At 46.0% G+C, this 24359-nt stretch overlaps 1 protein-coding gene across 1 annotated transcript; it reads right to left on the bottom strand.

The window, feature by feature from the left end:
* Positions 1 to 702: 702 nt before the first annotated feature.
* Positions 703 to 4511, bottom strand: LOC311034523 (leukocyte elastase inhibitor-like; the record flags this gene model as incomplete). Its single annotated transcript, XM_084042402.1, has 2 exons — positions 703 to 1811; positions 4295 to 4511. The coding sequence occupies 2 exons, from the start codon at positions 4509 to 4511 to the stop codon at positions 703 to 705; spliced, it is 1326 nt and encodes a 441-aa protein (XP_083898528.1).
* Between the last annotated feature and the right edge of the window lie 19848 nt (positions 4512 to 24359).

The raw sequence follows: 24359 nt of genomic DNA, 5'->3' as shown, positions 1-24359 counted from the left end.
TAATTGCAATTACTGTGCAAATATGGTAAAAACTGACACTTTCACACATGTGTTTAACAACAAAACCTACCCTATCACCAGTTTTATAAACTGCAATACCACCCATGTTGTGTATCGACTTGAATGCTCTTGTGGTTGCTTTTCTATAGGTCTTACAAAAAGTGAGTGTCTGGTATTGAAGTCATCAGCTCTGATGCCACGGGTGCGGACACAATCAAACGATATTACCTGTATAAAAATGAAGGTAAAACATTATTTATACTAGAGGTTGGGCCCTCACACATACGTTGCACCGCCGATCTGACTGATACACACATATGGAGATCTCTTTATCTGTCAGTCCTTGTCCCTTTTATGCCCATATATGGAGATCTCTGTATCTGTCCTTTTTACGCCCATATATGTAGATCCCTGCTGTCATCAGTATATCCCCAGGCCCATATTTGGGCATAGCTGCATTTTGGTAACTCCTTATATGGTTATGGCTGAGTCATGGTGCCAATTTTAATAATCTACCCCAAATGTGGGTGCCTCGGTGAGGAGCCTCTAAACAATGCAGAGCCAAGAGCAAATTCACTTTCACCATAGACGGCATGACAATGCTACAAATGTCAGTGTTTGTCGCAGAAACATTTTGAGTGAGCATGCAAAACAATCTTTGGTCCGGGTAAGCAGGACCAGAGTTGAGCTGAGAGATCCAACTCAAGGAGGGGAGCTGTATCGGCCTGCAAAGAGGATGCTCATGGTGGGGTTGTGTCGAATGAAGAAGAGGAAGGGGTGGTCAGCAACCAAGCGGTGAGGAGCGGACATCATGAAAATGGCAGCAGTGGCGGCAGCTGCCTCAGTGCCCTCCTCGTTCACTTCCACAAAGGCCTTGTGCACCACCTGGGAGAGCACCAGGTCGTTGGCTGGAGACATGCCGGAGAAGTCACTCTGTATGACGTCAAAGGCGTCCACCATGCCCAGTTTGATCAAGGTCTCTTTCATGTCATATGTCGCCTCCATCTTGAAACGAGGCAGGCCCAGCTCAACCTTTATGTGATTCATCATGCCTGGATTGGTCCAGTCCATAAACCTTTCATAGGTTAGCTCCTTTTCTAGCTTCTCCAGGCCTGTCGTATCATCCTCAATCTCATCGGGGAGAAAGATAAGCATGCTGAGGTCTTTCCCCATGTAGGGCAGCTCCAGGACCTGACAGTTGACCTCAGGAATGAAGGCAAGAGGGAACCTATACTCCTGGTGCATCATCTTCACTGGCTTGCTTTCAGTCTTGCTAAGGCTGAACTGTTCATCCCTGGTGCGGTCCTCATCGAATGACTCCTCCCACTTGGCTTTGAAGTAGATGGCATTGACCAACACCAGTCTGGTACATCCATCCACCACACCCGGGGCAAGCAAGTCCTTGATTTTATCTTGTGTCTGTTTCTCCACCCAGCTGTTGATGTTCAGCCTGGCTCCGTATGCGTTGCCAATGAAGTCCACAGGTTCCAGCTGTGCATAGTGCTTTCTGGTGGCACTTAAGAACTCCTCCACAAACTGGTAGGACTGCTCTCCATACAGGCGGTTGGCCAGGCTGAGGGCGTAGGACTTCCCTGACTTGTTCAGGTCATTCATAAGCTTAGAAAAGTCCATGTGGACGTCATCCTTAAAGTGCATGACCTCTGACATCTGTGTGGCTGTGTTACCACGGGCCCCGAGCAGCACCATGGCCAGCGCAGAGGAGATGCTGATAGGAGAGTAGAACACATTGCCAGTGTTGTTATTGTCTGACAGCTGTTTGAACAGAGACAGGGAGAACGTGTTGCTGGCCACTGCCAGGGGGGTTGGTGGCAATGTGATCCGGGTCTCAACCAATGTCCAAATGTTACAACTCACACACAGTAAAACTATTAAAACTTTAAAAATGTTTAACTTCATGTTTGTAAAACACACTCAAAACCAGTTGACTGTAACTTCTGTTTGCTTTAGGGGTGTCCAGGAAGAAATTACCCAGTGATAACGGGGGACTAACAGAAGAATGGTTCAGCAAAATTGGTTGCTACTGTTCTCAATAATGCGGTGCGTTACGGTTTTAAGCTGCTGTTCCTTGACACTTGCATCATCACTATGATGTCAGCCATGCCCAAATATGGAGTTCTGTGTCAGTCTTGACCAAATAAGGGGTTCTATGACATCAGACTAGCTTCTAGTCCAGGGTTGTCAAAGGTGTCCATACTTTGATACTATGTGTGCAAAACAATGTGATTTCTGTTATTATTGATACATTTGACAGAATCAAAGACATTGACCGACAGTCACTTCCTCAACCCAAGGCTGCACGGTTGAAAGATCTACTGATCCCAGACCTGTGACTGTATCACGTTGCAATCACTGGTGGTGCCAAAGGAACAGAGAATTGCTGCAGTTGCGCATGTTCGAGTGGATGTAAACAGTATAGCATCCAACAAGAGGCGATTTAAGTGATATACCATATTCCGACAGGCTGGGAGGCGGAGATTTTGTTTTCACCCCTGTCCCCCTGTAAGTGTCTCTCTTTGCCGCATTTTTTTCCAAATTGTCCTCATGGTGGCACGCCAAGTTTTTTCTTTAGAGTGTGTTATTACAATAACAAATAAAGGGGTTTCAATATCGATCTGTAAATTCCAGGATTCGCTGTACACACTTTGCAGGTGTATTGTTGAAGACCCAAGAAAATGCAGTGTCGACAATGATGCCAATCAGATGAGTGGTTCTCAATGCAAGCAGTCATACTGTGGTTCTTGACAATGCTCTTAGCCGCAATTCAGGGTGCCGAGCAATCTGTCCATTCTGAATGACCACATACTGTACTCTGAACGGGCCCAAAACGGGCAGTGCGCCAATACTGCCACTTCACTCCAAGAGGAGGTTTACAGCAGTATAGGAGGTCTTTATTAGCAGAGAAGAAGTGGGTACGGTTATAGCATGTCTACCTGTCACCTCAGACACTGTGGTAAAGGTAAATGTTATTGCCATCCTTATCACTACTTGATATACTGACCAGTCTTCTTTAAGTCCAATAAGATACACATCACACATTCACTCTTAGTGTTATCTTAAATCTCAGCCCATCCATTGGGGCCTAATGTTGGGACCCCGTGCTTCCCATGCTGTAACCCCCCTCAACCCTCCAGACAGCTACCATACTAGCCAGCCAGCGGAGCGGGGCTTTTGAACAGAGCCCTGGATCGGTGCTGGATCTGTCTGTACTAACCTGACTGATCCAGGTTAAACACCTCACACCCCGCAGCCAAGAAGATAAAGACACCTCTGCTGTCTCACCATGTGGACCAGGGGATAGATAGATGGGGGGCATACGTTAGTCCGACAGACCATTACTCCGACTATGTGGCATCCGCGTGCGGTTAGGGTTAGGGTTCGGGTTTGGTATAGGGTTAGTATAGTAAACGTGTAAAAGTGTAGTTGCTTATTTTGGGCTTGCTGTGTAATGTTGTTTAAACCAGTGGTTCTCAAACCTTTTCATGTCATGGCCCCCCTAAATTAATCTATTTGTCTGCAGACCCCAATCTGAAAACATTTTATGCCAGGGACCCCCATACAAGATTTGTGTTGTTAAAATAAAACGCTTTGTTTTAACCTGCATTTATTTTTGGAATTGCACGTGAGCCCTTTTCTATGCGTGTCTCTGCCTGTAAATCGGGGGATTTAAATGTCTGTGGTCACCTCTTATGTCGAGCTGAAAACCTGGTCCTGCCTGGTCCTGCTCCACGAAACGAATAATCCCCTGTTTGACTTGACGGAGTCTGATAAATGCTTAAGCTGCTTGCCAGCGATTGCACGCACACAGAGCAGTCACTGTAGAATAACTACGGTCAAGTATTGGACAGGACGTCGAAAATATGGAGTTAAAGTTGGTACTTTATATAGGGAAAAAAGGTGTGATACAAATGGTACAAAACAGCGGTCTTTAGACTGGTTAGCTTAGCTTTTCATTCATTCGATCCACGCAGCTAGTATTGCTCAATAGCACTGGAATACAATAACACTGACCCGGCACCTAATAACATCCGGTTCACCGCTAAGCCTTATGGGACATGCAGTTTATTTTACTTAACCCCTCGTTAGGTATACAAATAGAAAAGTAGCAATACAGTGTCAAACAATGTTTCTCAATAAACATCAATAAACTCTATTAAATTAAATGTATCTTTTAACTCTGCTTTTAACTGAATATAATACTTCATGAATTTAGCAGCAATTAAATCAATCATGCAAATTAACTCTGTAACCCATTAAGTTACAACAGTCACCTCACCTGCTCTTGAAGGAGCCAGATTTGTGGATTTCATTGTGATGCAGACTGAGGCCGTGTCCTGTCCCCCTGGTGGCAGTGACGGGTCATCCAGCATGTCCCCCAGCCTGTCACTATAATGTGACCAAGGATCGTTGAGGGAACAGAAGAGGACAGAGGTGGTGCGAGGTTGTAACGCAGTGAGAGCTGATGGAATGCCTGCCGGAGCGATTTGAGACATGAGAGATAGTGTGTGTGTGTGTGTGTGTGTGTGTGTGTGTGTGTGTGTGTGTGTGTGTGTGTGTGTGTGTGTGTGTGTGTGTGTGTGTGTGTGTGTGTGTGGGTGTGTGTGTGTGTGTGTGGGGGTGTGTGTGTGTGTGTGTGTGTGTGTGTGTGTGTGTGTGTGTGTGTGTGCGCGTGTGTGTGTGTGTGTGCGTGTGTGTGTGTGTGTGTGTGCGCGCGCGCGCGTGCGTGCGTGTGCATGTGCATGTGCATGCAAACTTGAGATCGGATAGACTTAGTCCTGCAAAATGTGTGTGTTTGCATATATTATGTTTATGTATATGTATATATATATATATGTATATATACATATATAAATTACGTGTGTGTGTGTGTGTTAGATATAGTCATTTTGGCAACAAGCTCTTATGAAGCCCCCCCAGGACCACAGGAAGACTAGCTGTGCTTTGGGGCACAGCTAATGTAGCCTGGGATCCAGCCTGCTTCGCTACGTTCGGCGGACTTTTTTTTCTCTCTTCGCTTATCAGTCTGGAGTGCCTCCTATCTCCAAGGGAGGCGGGACATGGCATACGGCTGGAATCGTGCCGTGGCTTCTGATTGGTCTGTGGTGCGGGGCGGGACGAAAAAAAAAACGGTGTGATCGTTGTGATTCGTCATTTGTTTGAACAACATCCAATCAGCAACGACGTTGCCTAATGTAACATATGTAGTTCCAGTGTAGTTCTGCAAAACGAGTCAATAGGAGGCGTTCCAGACTGAGAAGCGAAGAGAGAAAAAAAAGTCCGCCGAACGTAGCGAAGCAGGCTGGATCCCAGGCTACAGCTAATGGGGATCTATGGTGTAGCGTACCCCGGCCAAAGATGGTATTTTACTGGTGGTTTAGATGAGGTTTATTTTAAAGGTGTTTGCTTGATTTCTCACTACTATCACCTGTCTGCTCAGCCAGAGACTCAAATGTTTGCAGCAGTACCAGGGTGAGGTCTGCTTGCTGGACAGTAAAGGTTTAGCCCCCTGCCTAAATGGGCACAAGGTATATTTTCATTTGTTTAAAGTGTGTTGTATTTTGTCATGTATTTTATTTGTCTAAGCAAGGTCTGTTTTGTAATAGTGTTGTTCAATGTGAATGATTGTTTTTGTAATTTGAAAATGTTTAATGTCCAATTGTTTGTTTGTTTGTTTTGTGACAGCTTTTACGTTGTTGGTTTTAAAACAAACCTCATCTAAACCACCAGTAAAAGACCATCTTTGAGCGGGGTACGCTACAGTAAAAGCTTCGACCCTCATCTCTTCAGCGATCCTGTTGCACAACCCAAGGGATTCCACGGTTCAACGGCACTCATCCTACGCGGGCAGCAGACAGTTGAAGTTGATGTGATGGTCAAAGACATCTGAAGGTAACATCCTAAAGTCATTCAAAAAGGAGGACACGCCTTGTCTTGGAGTACAAATATGGAGAAACAGATTATAACTCTCCAGAAGGAGATTGAAGAACATAAAGACAATCTCCAAAATGAAACAGAAAACTTTGCAGTAAGAAGTGAATTAAAAGATAAAATTGAAGAGAAAGAGAAATTAATGGCTGATCTGCAGAGTCGTGTACTAGAGGCCACAAAGGAACCTCGCCATTCTGAACGTCAACGAGTTCCAACAGAAAAAATGCATGCTTACCAACAAGAGGAGTTGAGTAAGAAAGAAAAAAGACTAATTACCCTGTATGAACAGTGGAAGATTGTGGCCCGTAAGACAAGACAAGAGCTTAAAACAAACAACGGAAACCCATCTGACATCCCTCTTAGACCCTCTTGAAAAGGCACACAATGTAGTCACGAGGACCTATATGGAAATAAGAGATCAGATCACACCATCAACTGAACTAAGACGTAAAATGGATGCATGTGAAGCTGTAACTAAGGATATCACCAAAATGATATATGATAGGATAACAGAGGTTGATGGAGATTATGATGCAGCGGGTGTCAATGGACGGCTTTGTGGGCAATTGGATTGTGAATATGCCCGCTCTATTTATGGTTCAACTGCGTCACAAGTGTATGTTAGCAATCACTCTGTGGCATCTTCACATAGAAGTAATCACTCTGTGATATCTTCAAATAAAAGCCATCACTCTGCAGCACCTTTAAATAGGGGCCCTCCCTCTGTGGCACAACCACATGTTAAGCCACCCTCTGTTACACAGACAAGTGTTAAGCTTCCCTCTGTGGCACAACCTAATGTTAAGCTTCCCTCTGTGGCACAACCTAATGTTAAGCTTCCCTCTGTGACACAGGCAAACGTTAAGCCAACCTCTGTGCCACCCTCTGTAGCACTTTCTATTGCCAGTCATCACTCTGCTTCCGTATGTATGGCAACCAAGGAAAGAATAAGGAATCTAAAGGAGCAATTACAGTTTCAGGAGTCTGAATTGGAAACCCTACAAAAGGAAAGGGACTTGGCGGCAGCACAAGCCAGGTTTGAGGTCTATAACAGAGAGGTACAAAGGGAAACGGACAACCAATCTGTTAAGTGTGACCCCGAGAGCCAGCGCCCCACATTCTCTTCTAATGTAAAGCCCCACATTCAGTCTGTTAAGGGTGAGCCTGATATCCAGCGCTCTGTCTTTCCTTCCTCTATGCAGCCCCAAATCCAGTCTGTTAAGCTTGACCCTGATAGTCAGCCTTTCATACCCCCTAATGCCATGCAGTCCCCCAGCAATGTGGCCACACAACCTCCTCTCACTGATGTGTCTTATCTGGCACAAGCTGTACAGGACAGCATAGCATTTAATAGACTTCCCATGCCTGAGCCCACAGTCTTTAATGGTGAACCCCTTCGATTCATTGAGTGGAAGGCCTCCTTTATGTCGCTTATAGATAGAAAGGGCATTTCTTCTGCAGACAAACTATACTATCTAAAGAAATATGTTAGTGGCCCAGCTCATAAATGTCTTGAAGGCACATTCTACCGAAGCGATGAAGATGCTTATCAAGATGCTTGGACCAAACTTAATCAGCGATACGGCCAGGATTTTGTCATCCAGAAAGCATTTAGGGAGAAGCTAACACATTGGCCAAAAATACATGCTAAGGATGCAGAAGGAATAAGGAACTTTTCAGATTTCCTGAATGCTTGTCTACAGGCTATGCCATATGTTAAGGGTTTGGACATACTGAGTGACTCGGATGAAAACCAAAAATTTGTACAGAAGTTGCCAGACTGGTTAGTGGCACAATGGAATCGGCAGGTTACTAAGGTCCTCATGGGAAGTAAAGAATTCCCCAGTTTCCATGCTTTTGCTGCATTTATGTCAGTCGAAGCAGAGATTTTATGTAACCCAGTCACTTCTATCTATGCTCGTCTGACTCATACAAGGATAAAAGGGACCCAAAGGACATCAAAAGCAACAAGGCAAATGTTTACAGTACTCAGGCAACTGTAGACAGTGAAAAAGAAATGCCAACCAAAAGTGCCCCATGCATGTTATGCAAGGACAGTAAGCATCAGCTCTATAAGTGCCCTGACTTAATGAAAAAGTCCCTTGAGGACAGAAGGACATATATAAAGGACAATAGACTTTGTTATGGATGCACAAAAGCTGGACATAGTGCAAAAGAATGTCGCCGCCGTCACAGTTGTGATACATGCAAGGGGAGACATCCCACCTGTCTTCATGACAATAACTATGTTAAAAAACCAAGAGGAGACAAACCTGTGCAGAAGGAAAATGCAAAACCTGTGCAGAAGGATAGGGCAACACTACAGGATGCAGATGACGTGGCATCAGCTCTGTCTCACAAGATTGCCAGAGAAGGACAGTCTGCTAGCACTTCTATGATTGTGCCGGTATGGGTGTCATCTGTCAAAAATCCAAACAAGGAAAAACTTGTATATGCCTTATTAGACACACAAAGTGACACTGCTTTTATTGATCAGGAGGTGAGCAGTGAACTGAAAATGGAACATTACCCAGTTAAACTAAAACTAACCACTATGTTGGGAGAAAATACAGTCATGAATAGTGAAAAGGTAACAGGTGTCCGTGTGAGGGGCTATAGCTCCTCAGTACACATCGACCTCCCTTCAGCATACACAACAGACTGTATACCGGTCAACCGGGAGCACATACCAACCTGTGGAACAGCCAAACACTGGAGTCATCTCTCAGCTATCACAGATGAAATACCAACACTCCTTAGTTGTGAAGTTGGCCTTCTCATAGGCTACAACTGTCCCAGGGCATTGGCACCTAGAAATGTGATACTAGGAAGTGAAAACGAGCCCTATGCTGTCCAAACAGACTTAGGGTGGAGCATTGTTGGCTGTTCAAGGCCTTGCCTCAATGCACTAAGGACAACCGGACTTTGTCACCGGGTTGCTGTTAAGGAGCTACCCCCTTTAACACCAATGGATGCAATTCGTGCTCTTGAATGGGATTTCAAGGATGTCACTGGACATGACAAAACAGTGTCTCAAGAAGATCTAATGTTCCTTGATAAAATAAAGAAAGACATAACACAAAATAATCAAGGACATTACGAAATGCCCCTGCCTTTTAAAGACAGACCATACCTACCTGACAACAAGCCGCTCGCAGAGATCAGACTCAGTCACCTCAAAAGGAAATTCTCTAAGGATGAGAAGTACAAGGAAGATTATATTAAGTACATGAATGACATCATTGAAAGGGGTGATGTAGAGGAAGTGCATGAGAATGGTGCTCCTGGTGAAAATTGGTACATACCTCATCACGGAGTATACCACCCAAAAAAGCCAGATAAACTGCGAGTGGTATTTGATTGCTCGGCTAAGTATAAAGGAACCAGCCTTAATGAACATCTATTGTCAGGGCCAGACATGATTAACAATTTGACAGGTGTCCTTATAAGATTTCGCCAGCATCCCGTTGCTCTGACCTGTGACATAGAAAAAATGTTCCATCAATTCCATGTCCAAGAGAATGATCGAAACTACTTACAATTCTTATGGTGGAAAAAGGGAGATTTGAGCACACAACCACAACAATACCGTATGAAGGTGCATCTCTTTGGTGCAGTGTCTTCTCCGGGGTGTGCTAATTATGGCCTAAAACATCTAGCTAAAGAGTACAGTCACTCATATCCAGTAGGGTCCCAGTTCATCACAAAAGATTTCTATGTGGATGATGGAGTCACAAGCATGGAGACTACGGAAGAGACTATACAGCTGGCACAAGAAGCACGTGAGCTGTGTGCAAAGGGTGGCCTCCGTCTCCATAAGTTTGTCTCTAATGAAAGAGGTGTTCTGCACAGTATACCTTCATCAGAATGTGCAATAGACACCAACACAAAGGATCTTGCCTTTAATGACATGCCACTGGAAAGAACACTGGGAATCCAGTGGAACATAGAAAACGATTGCTTCAGATTTAACATTATGCTTAAAGACCAACCTCCAACACGTAGGGGGATGCTATCCACTGTTGCCTCGATATATGATCCCCTCGGGTTTGTTGCCCCTTATCTTCTCAAGGGAAAAAGAATCCTGCAGGAAATGTGTCGTCAGGGTAGCGGTTGGGATGATCCACTACCAGAGGAGCTTAAGCCACAGTGGGAGAGTTGGAAAAATGATCTTGTGAATCTAGAAAAGATAAACTTACCTCGATGTTACCTACCTGCTGACTTCGGAAAGGTGGTGAAAACAGAATGGCATCACTTCTCTGATGCCAGCACCAGTGGCTATGGTCAGTGTTCTTACTTGAGGCTGAAGAACGAGACAGGAGACATCCACTGTGTTCTCATCATGGGAAAGACCCGTGTTTCTCCTTTAAAGGTGACCACTATACCCAGATAAGAGTTAACAGCAGCGATGGTCTCAGTCACAGTGAGCAGTATGCTCAAAGAAGAGCTAAGCTACCCCAATGTAGAAGAGTTCTTCTGGACGGACTCTAAAGTGGTTCTGAGTACATAAATAATGAAGCCCGGCGTTTTCACACTTTCGTTGCTAACAGGGTGCAGAAAATACGCCATAACACAACTCCCCAACAATGGCTTTATGTACCAACCAATGAAAACCCGGCAGATATCGCTTCCCGAGGAAGCACCGTGAAGGAACTGTTGTCATCCAACTGGTTCATGGGTCCTAAATTCCTGTGGGAAAAATAAATACAGCTTCCAAAGGATGTGAATCTTGAACTTCCTATAGGAGACCGTGAAGTAAGGAAGGCTCAAACGCTACAAATAAAGACGACAGAACAAGTAAGACTTGTAGACCGCCTGTGCAAGTTTTCATCTTGGTCTCAGGCCATCAAGGCTGTAGCACGTCTTCAACGTCGAACTAAGAAAGACAAATCAAAAACACACACGACAGTGAGTGAACGAGAAAATGCAGAGCGTTTTATCATCAAAGACCTGCAAGATAAAGTCTATGGAGAAGAAATACAGCTGTTGAGCAAAGGAAATCGGCTCCCTTGTCACAACAAACTGTATCATTTGGATGCCTATTTAGATGCCGAAGGTGTTCTTAAGGTGGGAGGAAGACTAAGTCGTTCATCCATCCCTACTCTGTTTAAACACCCAGCAGTTATTCCCAAGGAGCATCATATTACTAAACTGTTAATTGCTCACTTTCATGAAAAGGTAAAACACCAAGGAAAAGGCTTCACTATCAACGAGATCCGGTCCAATGGCTATTGGATCCCCGGGATAAACCGAGCAGTAGCATCCTATATTCGTCAATGTGTGACCTGTCGGAGACTAAGGAGACCGATAGAGGGACAAAGGATGAGTGATCTGCCACCAGAACGCAAATTTCAGCTCCTTTCACATATTGTGGCATGGACTGTTTCGGCCCCTTTCTGACTAAACAAGGACGAAAAGAGTACAAAAGATATGGGCTGCTTTTCACATGCTTTTGCTCTCGTGCAATTCATATTGAAATGCTAGATGACATGTCAACTGACACATTCATTAATGGTCTACGTTGCTTTATTGCAATACGAGGCATGGTTAGGCAAATTAAGTGTGATCAGGGAACCAATTTTGTGGGTGCAAACAATTAGTTGCATGCTGCTCTTCAGGAAGTTGATGCGAACAGATTAATAACCTTTCTTGCAGAAAAGCAGTGTGATTTCATTATGAATGCACCACACGCAAGTCATGCTGGTGGTGTTTGGGAGCGACAGATAAAAACTGTAAGAAGTGTCCTTGACTCCACACTCTCACTCCCCTCCAGTAGACTGGATGACTCTTCCCTAAGGACCATATTCTATGAAGCTATGGCAATAGTTAACAGTCGTCCCCTTACTGTTGACAACCTTAATGATCCAAATAGCTTAGAGCCCCTCACTCCCAATCATTTCATCACCATGAAGTCCACCACAGCACTACCTCCTCCAGGACAGTTTGTCAAAGAGGACTTGTATGGCCGAAAAAGATGGCGACAAGTACAATATTTGACTGAACAGTTCTGGAGTCGCTGGAGGAAGGAATATGTCCATAACATTACACTCAGGCAGTGCTGGCATACCCCTAAAAGAAACCTTCAAGTTGGTGACGTTGTGATGGACAAGGAAGAAATGTTGCCCAGAAGTGAGTGGAAACTAGGACGAGTCTCTGATACAGTCATTGATAAGGATGGACTGGTCAGAAGAGTCAAAATAACTATAGGAGATCGCAAACTCAACCAGAAGGGTGAACGTGTTAACAAACTGACTGTAGTAGAATGCCCAGTACAAAAATTGATTATGTTATTAGAAACTGTTTAAGAATAGCAGTCAAAGCTAAATGGACCACAGTATGGTCATGTGAAGTGTTCTTTTTGCTATGAGTCAATTCATATGTGAAAATTATTTGTGTTTACGGTAAGTTTGCCTTAAGTTTGTAAAACACAAGATAATTATGGTGGGAGTGTAAATGACCCCAAGGCACTGTGCTTTTATTTTGGTATTTGATTTTGTGTGTCAGGTCACAGGTCACAGGTCACAGGTGCATTGCATTTATGTTAATTCTATGTTTCTGTGAGGTGCTTTTGAGATGCTTTTATTTTGAAGGTGTTTGCTTGATTTCTCACTACTATCACCTGTCTGCTCAGCCAGAGACTCAAATGTTTGCAGCAGTACCAGGGTGAGGTCTGCTTGCTGGACAGTAAAGGTTTAGCCCCCTGCCTAAATGGGCACAAGGTATATTTTCATTTGTTTAAAGTGTGTTGTATTTTGTCATGTATTTTATTTGTCTAAGCAAGGTCTGTTTTGTAATAGTGTTGTTCAATGTGAATGATTGTTTTTGTAATTTGAAAATGTTTAATGTCCAATTGTTTGTTTGTTTGTTTGTTTTGTGACAGCTTTTACGTTGTTGGTTTTAAAATAAACCTCATCTAAACCACCAGTAAAAGACCATCTTTGGGCAGGGTACGCTACATATGGTTATGCGTGTTTTAATAAGATCATTTACAATGGGACGTTGAAGCAAAATGTCCATACAAATAGTTTTCAATTATGGTACTCGTCTATTTTTTCCTTCTCTGAGTGTATTAATGCACCACCTACACCAAACTCAATCGTTATTCGGTATTATTTGGCAGTGAATCAAGAGATAAAAGGACATTCAGGTAGAGACGTGCAATATGGCTGGCAGTGTGATATTTCATTAACTCAGTTGCAGAATCAGTGTTATTGTGTAACAGTCATAAGTGGAAAGTACCGTAGATGCCGAAGTGAAAGCATCGACTCTGTGTGGAGGTGAGGTTGGTCCATGTCCTTCTGGGACTCAGACTCATCCACTTGAGTCAGTCGAATGTACACAGAGGCGGCGCACGCACACACATGCGCACGCACATGCGCACGCACATACGCGCACACACACACACACACACACACACACACACAGACAGACAGACAGACAGACAGACAGACAGACAGACTCTCTCTCCACTCAGAGAGAGAGACATAATTGCTTGGGAATGGAGTCCTCCAAATTTCCCTCAGGGACCAGAGAGATGAAGAGAGTACCTAAAGTATAAGGGGGGTGGGCTGGTGGTGTGTGGGGAGGCCCTGGTTGTGAGAGTGTGTGTTCTGTCAGCATGGATGTAAAGAACAAACCACAAACCAACTCCACAAGTTTGAACGACAGTTTTGAGGATCCAATGGAGTTTAGTCAGAATAGCTTTTTACTACATTTCATTGGTTCAATATTTGTAAAACTCACACACAGACGTAAAGGGTGTTCAATAGCACTGATTTATAAAAAATAATGCTCTTTGTTCTGACGGGTTCTCCTCCTCAGTGGCTGGAGCAATTGATCTGCATTTGCACACGACCATTGACCATTAGCATTATGGACACACACACACACACACACACACACACACACACACACACACACACACACACACACACACACACACACACACACACACACACACACACACTCAGGAGGTGAGAGACTGGCTGATCTTATTGGTGTCTTATTTGCATTTTAAATTGTGTTGACCAGCTGTCACATCACAGTTAATCTACACAGTTAATCTACACAGTTAATCTATCTATCTATCTATCTATCTATCTATCTATCTATCATTGTACGGGGACCCCCTGGACCCCCCCCCCCTCAATGACCCCTGGGTGGGTGGGGGGGAGAGTCTTCAGCACAAATATATGGACATAGGCTATCTGAGAAATACATCTGCTAACAGCCTATATAGTATACATATTTATTTCAATAAAAGAGAGATCACGCTCATTTGGAACAATGGAACATTTATTATGCAAATGTACAAGGTTTGGCGATTAGACTCCGTTTGCATGTAAACAAGCAGGAATAGGAATAGGAGAGAGAGCCCCCTGGAGTCTGGACACTGGTGGTGGGAGTGAGAGAATCGACCTCCTTTCAGCTCTTGGGCAGCGCCGGTGGAGCTGGGGATGGAGGAGGGTTGCTTGATCGCTGCCTGAGAAGAGAATGACATGTCAGCGGCAGTGGTATTTGATAAACGGAGCCCGCACGCCGATTGGCTGGCTGCAGATAGAAGGAGGCGCCTGAAGCGCTTGCTTAGATTTGTGAATGGAGAGGTTTTGACAGCGTGGGAACTGGAGTGACGTAGCTCAGGGGAGGAGCTACGGACATGGAGCGTTTCGATCTTCTTTATTGAACTTGCGCCTTGAGCTACATTTCAATAAAAGAGAGATCACGCTCATTTGGAACAATGGAACATTTATTATGCAAATGTACAAGGTTTGGCGATTAGACTCCGTTTGCATGTAAACAAGCAGGAATAGGAATAGGAGAGAGAGCCCCAAAATAAGAGTCACGTTGAAAGAAGCACCGTGACGATTTGATAGATGACAGGAAAGAAAAAGCTTAAACGGCAACCGAAAAGTGCGAGCAATGGAATGGCGACTAGCGGGAAAAACGAAAGGGGAGAGAGTGGATAGCGTAGGATGGCCTCTGGCCACGAAAGTAGCCAGCTTCTAGGCTAGGAGATGCGAGGCCGGCGAGGCGCTCGTAGACTGACCCTTTTCAGTCAGGTGAAATTCCGCCAACATTAATGGAGAAGCTACTAGAAATAGCATAGATGTCCGCATACGGACGCAGAAATTTAGCCGCCGTGGGGCTAAAGCTACTAGGGAGCACAGCGAGACCATGCAGCGATGGTCGGAAATTTAGCAGCTTTTATGGGCTAAAGCCACTAGAAATGGCATAGAAGGGGCTGGACGTACAGCGAAATTTAGCAGCTTTTATGGGCTAAAGCTATTAGAAATAGCATGGGATGTCCGAAATACGGACGCAGAATTAGCTCCTAGAGAGCAGAAATGACCATGCAGCGATGGCCAGGAGAAGTATAGCCCGCGTTTATTGGGGCTAAAGCTCTTAGAGAGCAGGGAGGCGACCACGCAGTGATGGACAGCAGTAGCCGGCAGAGGAGGCTAGATGCGGGAGCCGGGGCATGCTCGTAAAGGGCCAGCTGGGCCGGCAGAGAGAAGGATAAGAGGGGGCTATGGGAAAACGCACGCGACCAGCGTGATTAGCAATAACATGACCACCACCAGCTATATGAGAGATTGCACTTACCGATGAGATCAGGGCTCGAACGCTTTTTGAGCGGAGAGAATAGCCGCGGCGTCAGGTCGGATATAAGACGCATACGCGGATGAGGACCAGCGCCCCAGTTGCTGGAGAGATGCTGAAGGGATACCTTGACTGGCAGCAGAAGTAGCTGCGCCTATTCTGAATGAGTGGCCCGAATAATGCTGGGGAGAGAGCCCGCATTTGAGGAGCACTAGCTTTAATTGAGTAACAAACCATGCCTTGGACAAGGGCTTATTTGCAGGCGTTAGGAAGAGAGGGCCTGACTGAGGGGAAGGGACCCTGAGAAGGAGATACTTAAGCATGGAGGCATGCGGACAGAATAGAGAGTCGAGGCGAGCTACGATTACGGAGCAAGCGCCTTTTGCCTTAGAATGTTTAAGGTTCAGTATGTAATAATCGGGATGGAAAACTAGATCAGAAAGAGCAACGTCTTTATCGGGATTAAAAGAGAGGTTCTGAGTGGTGAATTCCCCGCTTCTTAGGAACCCATAAAAGGCGAGGAGAAAAACGCTCTCTAGAAGAGCGCCTACATAGGGAGTAAAGACTCCGGACCTTAAGACGATTATCATGGCATGGAGAATGGAAAGAGTAATGGGGCGCCTGATGTCGGAGACAGGAGGGGACGACTTAGCTATGCCTTTCAGTATCAATTTTATTGCAGGGTGCGAAAACAAGCTGGGAAAAGAAGGATCATGGCACCTGGCATTAAATTGAACCCCAGCAACTAGGCTGCGGATGTAAGGGGAGCTTAACTTCTTCACGTCCTTACAAAAACAAATAAAGGTACAAACAGTAGTAGAATGAACGGGGAAGAGCGGCACGTTAACAGAATGGCAAAAAAAAGCAAAAGTTTTCCAGGCCGAATCATAAGAGGCGATCGTGCTAGCGGCTAAGCCTTTCCTCATATAAAACCTGACGGATTCGAGAAGGTTACCTAGGAGAGGATTAACGCTGAGAACGGGGGAACCGGAGTTGGGGTTGGAGAGGCATCCGGGCAAAGCCTGCGGAAAACCTGCAATTTGGAACGAGAGAGAGAATCAGCTATTAGATTAGAATGCCCGGGAACGTGGCGCGCAGTGATGATAAAATTATGTATGACGGAAAGCCAAGTGAGGCGCCGCACGAACAACATGATACCTGGCGATGCCGAGCGCCCTCGGTTGATGATACTGACTACGGCTTCATTATCGCAGAGCACCGTTATACGTTTGCGCTGCCACCGCGGACCCCAGACTGAGCAGGCGACTACAATAGGGTACATTTCGAAAAGCGCGATGGAAGGCGAGAGGTCGGCGAATTGGGGGGGCCATTCGCTTGCGAACCATGAGCCTGAAAAATACCCCCCAAAACCCACGGATGGCGCCGCGTCCGTGAAGAAAGACATGGAGTCTGATGAGTGAACCACGTCGTAATAAAAAAAACGAAACGCCGTTCCAATCATTAAGCAAGGCAGACCAGAATCGAAGGTCGGACCTGCACCCTTTGTCTAGGGACACTAGGTCGAACAGGTTAGGGACGGATGATGCTAGGGCCAGTAACCTGGATATGAATGACCGCCCTTGAGGGACGACGCGCATGGCGAAATTTAGGTGCCCGAGCAGCGACAAAAGTTGGCGTTTGGATATGGAAGCGCTGGAGATGTATGATTGCGTAATTTCGCGGATGCGCAGCAGCTTTTCTTCTGGCAGAGAAGCCTTCATGGCACAGCTATCCAGCGTGATGCCGAGGAATTCAATGGTAGTTAGAGGGCCAAGCGTTTTTTCCTCTGACAAGGGGATGCCTAAGGAGGAGAAAGTGGATTTTAATTTTGCCAGGGAGGGACCTGAACGGTCCTTGGGCGGGTCGACGAGCAGAAAATCGTCGAGTAGGTGCACTACTGAGGGCACGCGAACTCTATTCACCAAAATCCAGCAAAGAGCTTCTGCGATCAGATTAAACAGGGCTGGGCTGCTTCTGCAGCCGAAAGTCAGCCTCACCGCAAAATAAAATTTTCCCTCCCATTTAATACCGAAGAGGTGCCACTGAGATGGGTGGATGGGCACTATTTTGAAAGCATCCGTAATGTCTGCTTTGGAGAGCCACGCGCCTTGGCCGGCTAGTTTTATTAGTTTGATGGCGTGGTCCACCGTTGCGTAGTGCAATGAAAAAGGTTCGGGTGGAATCAGGCTATTTATGCTCGGCACGGGGCCTGAGCGGGGGGCCGACAGATCGAAAATTAGCCTTTTTTTTCCGGAGTATTTTCGCGTGGCGATGCCGAGGGGACTAGTGCGAAACAGGGGGAAAGGGGAATCGCGAAAAGGCCCGATTAGATACCCTTTGGTCAGCTCTTTCTCGAGCAATTGAGAGACAATTTCGGGCTCTTTAAAAGCCGATTGCAGGTTATTGCAGACGAACGTCTCGCTCACGTCTGAGAGAACACCTACTCTAAAACCCTGAGATAGACCTGAAAGCAAATAATCAACAAAGACAGTGTCTTGGTGCTCAGCCAGCTCGCCGGCCAGCGCGCTGATATTTATTGGCGTTGAGGGGTGGACCCGCAGCAGGTCCTGGAACCAGCCTACTCCCTTTTCCGAGGCAGGCGGGGGCGGGATGGAAAGCGTGGGCAGACGGACTTCGGGTGCGCCTCTCCGCAAGCGCTGCAAGCGTGGAGAAAGCCGCAATTTGAGAAAGAACAAATGCCGATGTTGAAATTGTTGCACAGGGTCCTACCGTTTAGGAAATGCACCTGCCGACCGGATTTGTCGTTTCTAGGGCCCGCCCATGGAGCGCTGGCGGGCTGAGGAGCCGGGGCTGCGTAGGGCTGGAGAGGCACTCTGGGGCAAAGCGGAGCTGTGTGGCCGGTGTCGCCGCATGTGAAACAGGTGATCGCCTGTTGGCCCCCGGTTATCAGTACCAGCAGCTCGGTATCTAAAATAGACCAATCAATGATGGAGTTGTACTGGGAGATGTAAAGCGCAGATTTGCTGGAGAGGGCTTTGTGGTATTGGAAAAAAATGTTTTTTCCATATTTTAAATTGAGATCCCCAATTAGGGCTAGATAGGAGTCGAGCTCCTTTCTCCTATCAGGAAAAACCGAGCACATGATGTCTCGGTAGACGCCGAACGCCACCAAGAATTCCCCGATTGAAATATCCCTTGCCAGCCGAGGATCAGAGGATTTTAGGACGGCGGCGAAATTATCGCCTTTGGCTATTCGCCTTTCGCACTCAGGCGAGGGCAGCAGGATGCTGACTAGGTTGATGTTCTTGCCCTGAATGATTTTAGATCTTAGGCGGGGGGGCACGTTAGAAGCCTGGGGAAGGTAGGCTCTACCTTGGGCTGGGAGTTGGACGGCAGAGGCCAGGGAGAACTGGGGAAGCTGATCTAGGGCTGGTGGGAGAACATATTCCCCGGCGGGCTGCTGGATGACAGCGGCGGGAGGAGGAACCGCCGCTGGGGGAACTGCGACTGGAGGCGCAGGAGCAGCGCCGCTCTCCAGAGATGTTAGACGGGTATTGATAGCGTGGAGATTATCAAGGATCAGTTGCATGTCGTTAGCCCTGGGCTGGATCGGGACCACGCCGCTTCCACTGGGCCTCGGGCTGGACTGCCGAGGTGGAGGGGGGGGGGGGGGGGGTGGACTTCCTGGTCCTCTTCCTCCCCCTAGATGGCCTGGTGGCGGCTCCGGTGGGAGCGGCCGCGGTTGCGGCGGCGGGGGTAGGTGCCGGCTCGGCAGCGGGGACGGATGCAACAGCCGCAGCGGCTAGTTCGGCTAGGATGCTCAATTGGGCGGCGGACAACCCTGGAGCTGGATTCACGTTGGACGCAACCCGCTGCTGCTGCAGCACGGCCTCCACGGGCCTCTCCGGCTGCCTGCCAGACAGCCTGAAGCTTCTCCTGGGCTGGCCCTGAGAGTCAGACACTATGTCATCGTGCACGGAAATATCGCTACCAGACTCATCGTCCGAGGACATGATGAGCAGCGCGAGTAGAACTAAGATTTTCAGAAATGAGGTACTTTTTCTTTCTTTTTGGACGGCAACGCAAGCTCATAGAAATGCTTGTTGCTTGATCGCTGCCTGAGAAGAGAATGACATGTCAGCGGCAGTGGTATTTGATAAACGGAGCCCGCACGCCGATTGGCTGGCTGCAGATAGAAGGAGGCGCCTGAAGCGCTTGCTTAGATTTGTGAATGGAGAGGTTTTGACAGCGTGGGAACTGGAGTGACGTAGCTCAGGGGAGGAGCTACGGACATGGAGCGTTTCGATCTTCTTTATTGAACTTGCGCCTTGAGCTACATAACATGCAATGTTGCACTGGATATTGAAATGAGAGTAAATACATGTGTGGTAGTTCAAGAATTAAACTTGTTCACATGCAAAGAAGAGAAAAAATCACTGAAACACTGTCATTCATGTTTTCACAGAGAAGTAACATTTTGTTATAACGGACAATTCCACAGAAGAACTTGATCAATAGCGAAACCTGGCGTTTCCAGGCGGCACACGGACCAGGATGGACCCCCGTGGACACAGACGAAGGCCCCCCTCAACCCCCCATCCCCCCATCCCCCAAGCCCCACAGCTGGTTGCTTACCAACAAGAACCAGACGATGCCCAACCCCCCACCCCCCCCCAACCCCCACAGATGGCCGCGTACAGCGAAACGGAGGCTTTGATGGACGCTAACACCTCAACACCCCCCTCCCCCCCCGACACTGCTCCTCTCTGTGGACTCTCAGTGGACAGACATCTTTTCATTGAACAAATGAAAAAATCGTTTGGCGTTGGCTTGCACATGATACACCTCAATGTGAATTCCCTTGTAGGAGACAAGCTAACACAAATCAAGCAGATGTTTTATGATGGTAAGGTTGACATTTTAACTTTCTCTGAAACGAAACTTGATCATACGATAGATGATACTGATATTGAGATTGAAAACTACAAACTTTTCAGAAAAGATAGGAACAGAAACGGGGGCGGCGTATGCATGTATGTACATAAAGACAATGTCTGCATCCTTCGCGAACACCTGAATGATGCAGACATTGAAGCGGTGTGGGTCGAGATCATTTTTGAAAATGCTAAACCTGTGCTAGTCGGTACCATATACAGACCTCCTAACCAGACTGATTTCTATGATAGACTTGATGAATGTTTAGCTAAAGTGGACAATGAGGAGACAGTACTTCTTGGTGACTTTAACACTGACATGCTCCGTAAGGAAGCGTCAGTGTTTAAGTCATTCAGGGGGTTTTGTAATCGGCACTCACTCCACCAGCTGATCACTCAGCCCACAAGGCTGTGTGTTTCCACTCAAACTATCATAGATCTCATTCTAACAACGGACAAGGACAAAATCCTCAATAGTGGTGTTTCTACCTGTGGCATATCTGATCATAACATGATCTTCTGCACCAGAAAGAAACGTAAACCTAAGACCGGTTACCACCAAACAGTCACGATCAGAGACCTCAAAAACTACAAGAGTGAGGACTTAGATCACAGACTGGAGGAACAGGATTGGTCCGACGTACTAAACAGCACACAGGTAGACGAATCTTGGCTTGGTTTCAAAACCAAATTCATTCAAATTTTGGACAGTGTGGCTCCCATGAAAACCATCAGGGTCAAAACCCGCTCGGTTCCATGGATGAATTCGGATATCCTTACTACCATGAAAGTCAGAGACAAAAAGTGTTCTGACTATCATAAAAGTAGGATCAAACTTGCCAAAAGCTTCAATAAAGGTCTCGAATCCCACGTAGCGAAACTCAAAAAAGAGAAAAACATGCTAAGAAACAAGGTTAATGGCATGCTGTTGTTAGCAGAAAAAAGCTACCTCAATGGCAAAATTGAGGAAAATCAAAACAAACCACGTGAGCTCTGGAAGCTATTCAACAACCTACTAGGCTGCAGCAAGAAATTGAAAACCAGGTTTACAAACATAAACCTCAAGGTGAATGACACTCTCATTTCATCCAAACGGGAAGTGAGTAAAATCCTCAACATATTCTTCACGACCGTGGCCTCAGAGTTAGTTGAAAAACTACCCCCTCACTCTGGGAGTCATGGTGGAGAGTATGTTGATTCATTTTACGATAAACAGGGTGTACGCAAAGATGATTTTAAACTCTCCCCTGTGTCAACAGATGAGGTGTTTAAAAAATTGAGTGCACTCCAACAACACAGAGCCACAGGTCCCGACAACATCCCCGCTAAATTTCTTAAAGACTCAGCCGCCTCCATTGCCCCAATCATTACCCACATAATAAACCTCTCCATCATACAGGGACGGGTCCCTAACGACTTCAAAAAAGCAAGAGTGACCCCTCTGTACAAAAAAGGAAACCAATTAGACCCTGGCAACTACCGCCCTCTTTCTATTCTTAGCTCCATCTCGAAAGTCATGGAAAAAATAGTCTATGAACAGGTTGATAAGTACCTTGCCGAAAAAAATCTAATTTACGAATTCCAATCTGGTTTCAGAACAAACCACTCCACTGACACATGCCTTCTCTATTTGAACGACTCTATCAAACAAGATGTCGACAAGGGCAAATATTGCGGCATGGTCATGCTGGACCTCCAGAAGGCTTTTGACACCGTTAATCACCCAATTATGATCAATAAGCTCAAAGCAATAGGCTTTGATGACACGTCGGTGAACTGGATGAGATCCTACCTGGAAGGGAGGGAGCAAGTGGTGGAAGTAAACGGCACCCAGTCCCCTCCCCTCCCAGTGACTTGTGGTGTTCCTCAAGGAAGCATACTAGGACCACTACTGTTCCTGATATATGTGAATGATATGTCCTCAGCTTGCGACTGCAAACTGTTCCTGTTCGCAGATGACTCGGCTCTGCTGGTCTCGGACAGGGACAGGCTGCAGGTTGAGAAAACTCTCAGCACTGAACTCAACAAGATCTGCATCTGGCTCTCCGACAACAAACTCTCATTACACCTGGGTAAAACTGAATCCATCCTCTTTGGGTCCAACCCTAACCTTAGAAAGGCTGAGAGTTTCACGATCAAAGTGGGTGAAAATGTTATCACAAGAAAGGAGGAAATTACCTACCTGGGTTCCATCTTGGAGGCAAACCTCTCAGGTGACAAAAACGCTGAAAAGACGATCAAAAAGGTCCACAAAATAACACAGAGGATGTGGAGGCTTGTTCGTAAAGTCAGTAAGAATACTCTGAAGATTCTTGTAGGGGCCCTCATACAAGGTCATTATGATTATGCATGCACTTCATGGTATCACAACACCTCCAAGGCCCTAAAAACAAGGCTCCAAACATCCCAAAACAAACTTGTAAGGCTACTTCTTGGCCTCAATTACAAAACCCATCTAACCCCTGCTCATTTTGCTAGGCTTGGATGGCTTAGGGTTGAGGACAGAGTACAGCAACTTGCTATGGGCCTGGTCTTCAAGATACACCACAACATTGGGATCCCCCTGTATTTGTCAAAATACTTCCAAAATGTTAATCAAGTCCATGATCATAACACCAGAGGCAGCTCCACAAACCATGTTCAACCCAGATTTGGCACAACAAATGGAATGAACTCTTTCTCATGCTATTCATCTAAAATGTGGAATGCCCTACCAAGGAGTAAAGGAGTGTAAAACTCCTACTCACTTTCAAAAATGCCCTAAAGATACACCTTCAGGAGGCTGCAATTCAAAAATGGCCCCTGTCCAAGTCCTAACCTACCCCATGTCCTAACCTAACCTACCCCCCCCCTCTCTTTCTTTTTTGTACATATTTTTCACCCTTCATACTTCATACCAGTAACCTGTAAACTGATTGTATGACATTCTGTATAGTAGTGTGTATATCTGTCTGTCTCTTTTATGTCAACATGATTTGTGTGCATGGGGATCTCATCTTAAACAAGCTAAGTGCTTAATGAGCTATCCAGTTTAGTAGACCTTGTATTGCGAATTTGTACTTCCATGTACTGTAATGTACTGCCATGTATGTACTGTTCTCATGTCTATTACTAAATAAAGTACATCAATCAATCAAAACCTCTAAATGGACTTTTGACATAATCAGTTTTCACTTTTGCCTCATTAAAGGTTTAAGCTGTAAAGAGTGAGTGAAATTTGGTTTAGCCATAAGTTTTCTTTCTTTGGTCAAATAAAAATGTTGATGAAGCAAAAGACATTGAAACTTTCATCATGTTTGTTTCTCTGATGATGGCCCATCATTACACTGTCCTTTGTTATGAGCCTTTCACATTGAAATGGACCTGACTGCAGTGAACTGGAAGAATGTGAGGAGGTGTTTCTCCTCTTCAAGATAAAAGGTGGTGTTTCACTACAAATCTCCACTCTGTCCTCCTGCTCAGTCAGACTCCAGGACACACCACAGTTAAACTCTCAGGACTCACAGTGAAGGAGGACAGACTTCCCACAGATATAGGAGGCTCTATCTTCACTTACACACCTCTTCCACCAGGGGGCGAAAGGCAGTAAGAAGGCAACGGTGCCTGGGTCATTCAATGCGCATGTGTGAAACAGTTGACCCAGAAGTAATTGCGTGTTGTGATTTCGGTGAAAAACGTCTGCGTCATGCAGGAGGTAAAAACGTGTCAAATGGAGTCTGTACGTCTGAAGATAAATGAACACATGTCGTCGGTGGGAGAGGAGATATTGTGTGTTTTGGACAAACAGCAGCATGGTGCTGATGTTTGTTGTGTGAAGCTTGTCAGAGTGTTTGTGTTGGAGCGCCTCAGTGCGGCTGCAGAGTTCATGTGTAACCTCTTCCAGAGAGAGATAGAGACACTAGAAACTCTGCTGGAGAA

Source organism: Gymnoscopelus microlampas (assembly GCF_963454915.1).
Source record: "Gymnoscopelus microlampas genome assembly, chromosome: 19".
Taxonomy (NCBI): domain Eukaryota; kingdom Metazoa; phylum Chordata; class Actinopteri; order Myctophiformes; family Myctophidae; genus Gymnoscopelus; species Gymnoscopelus microlampas.
This window is presented reverse-complemented; position numbering and strand designations above follow the sequence as displayed.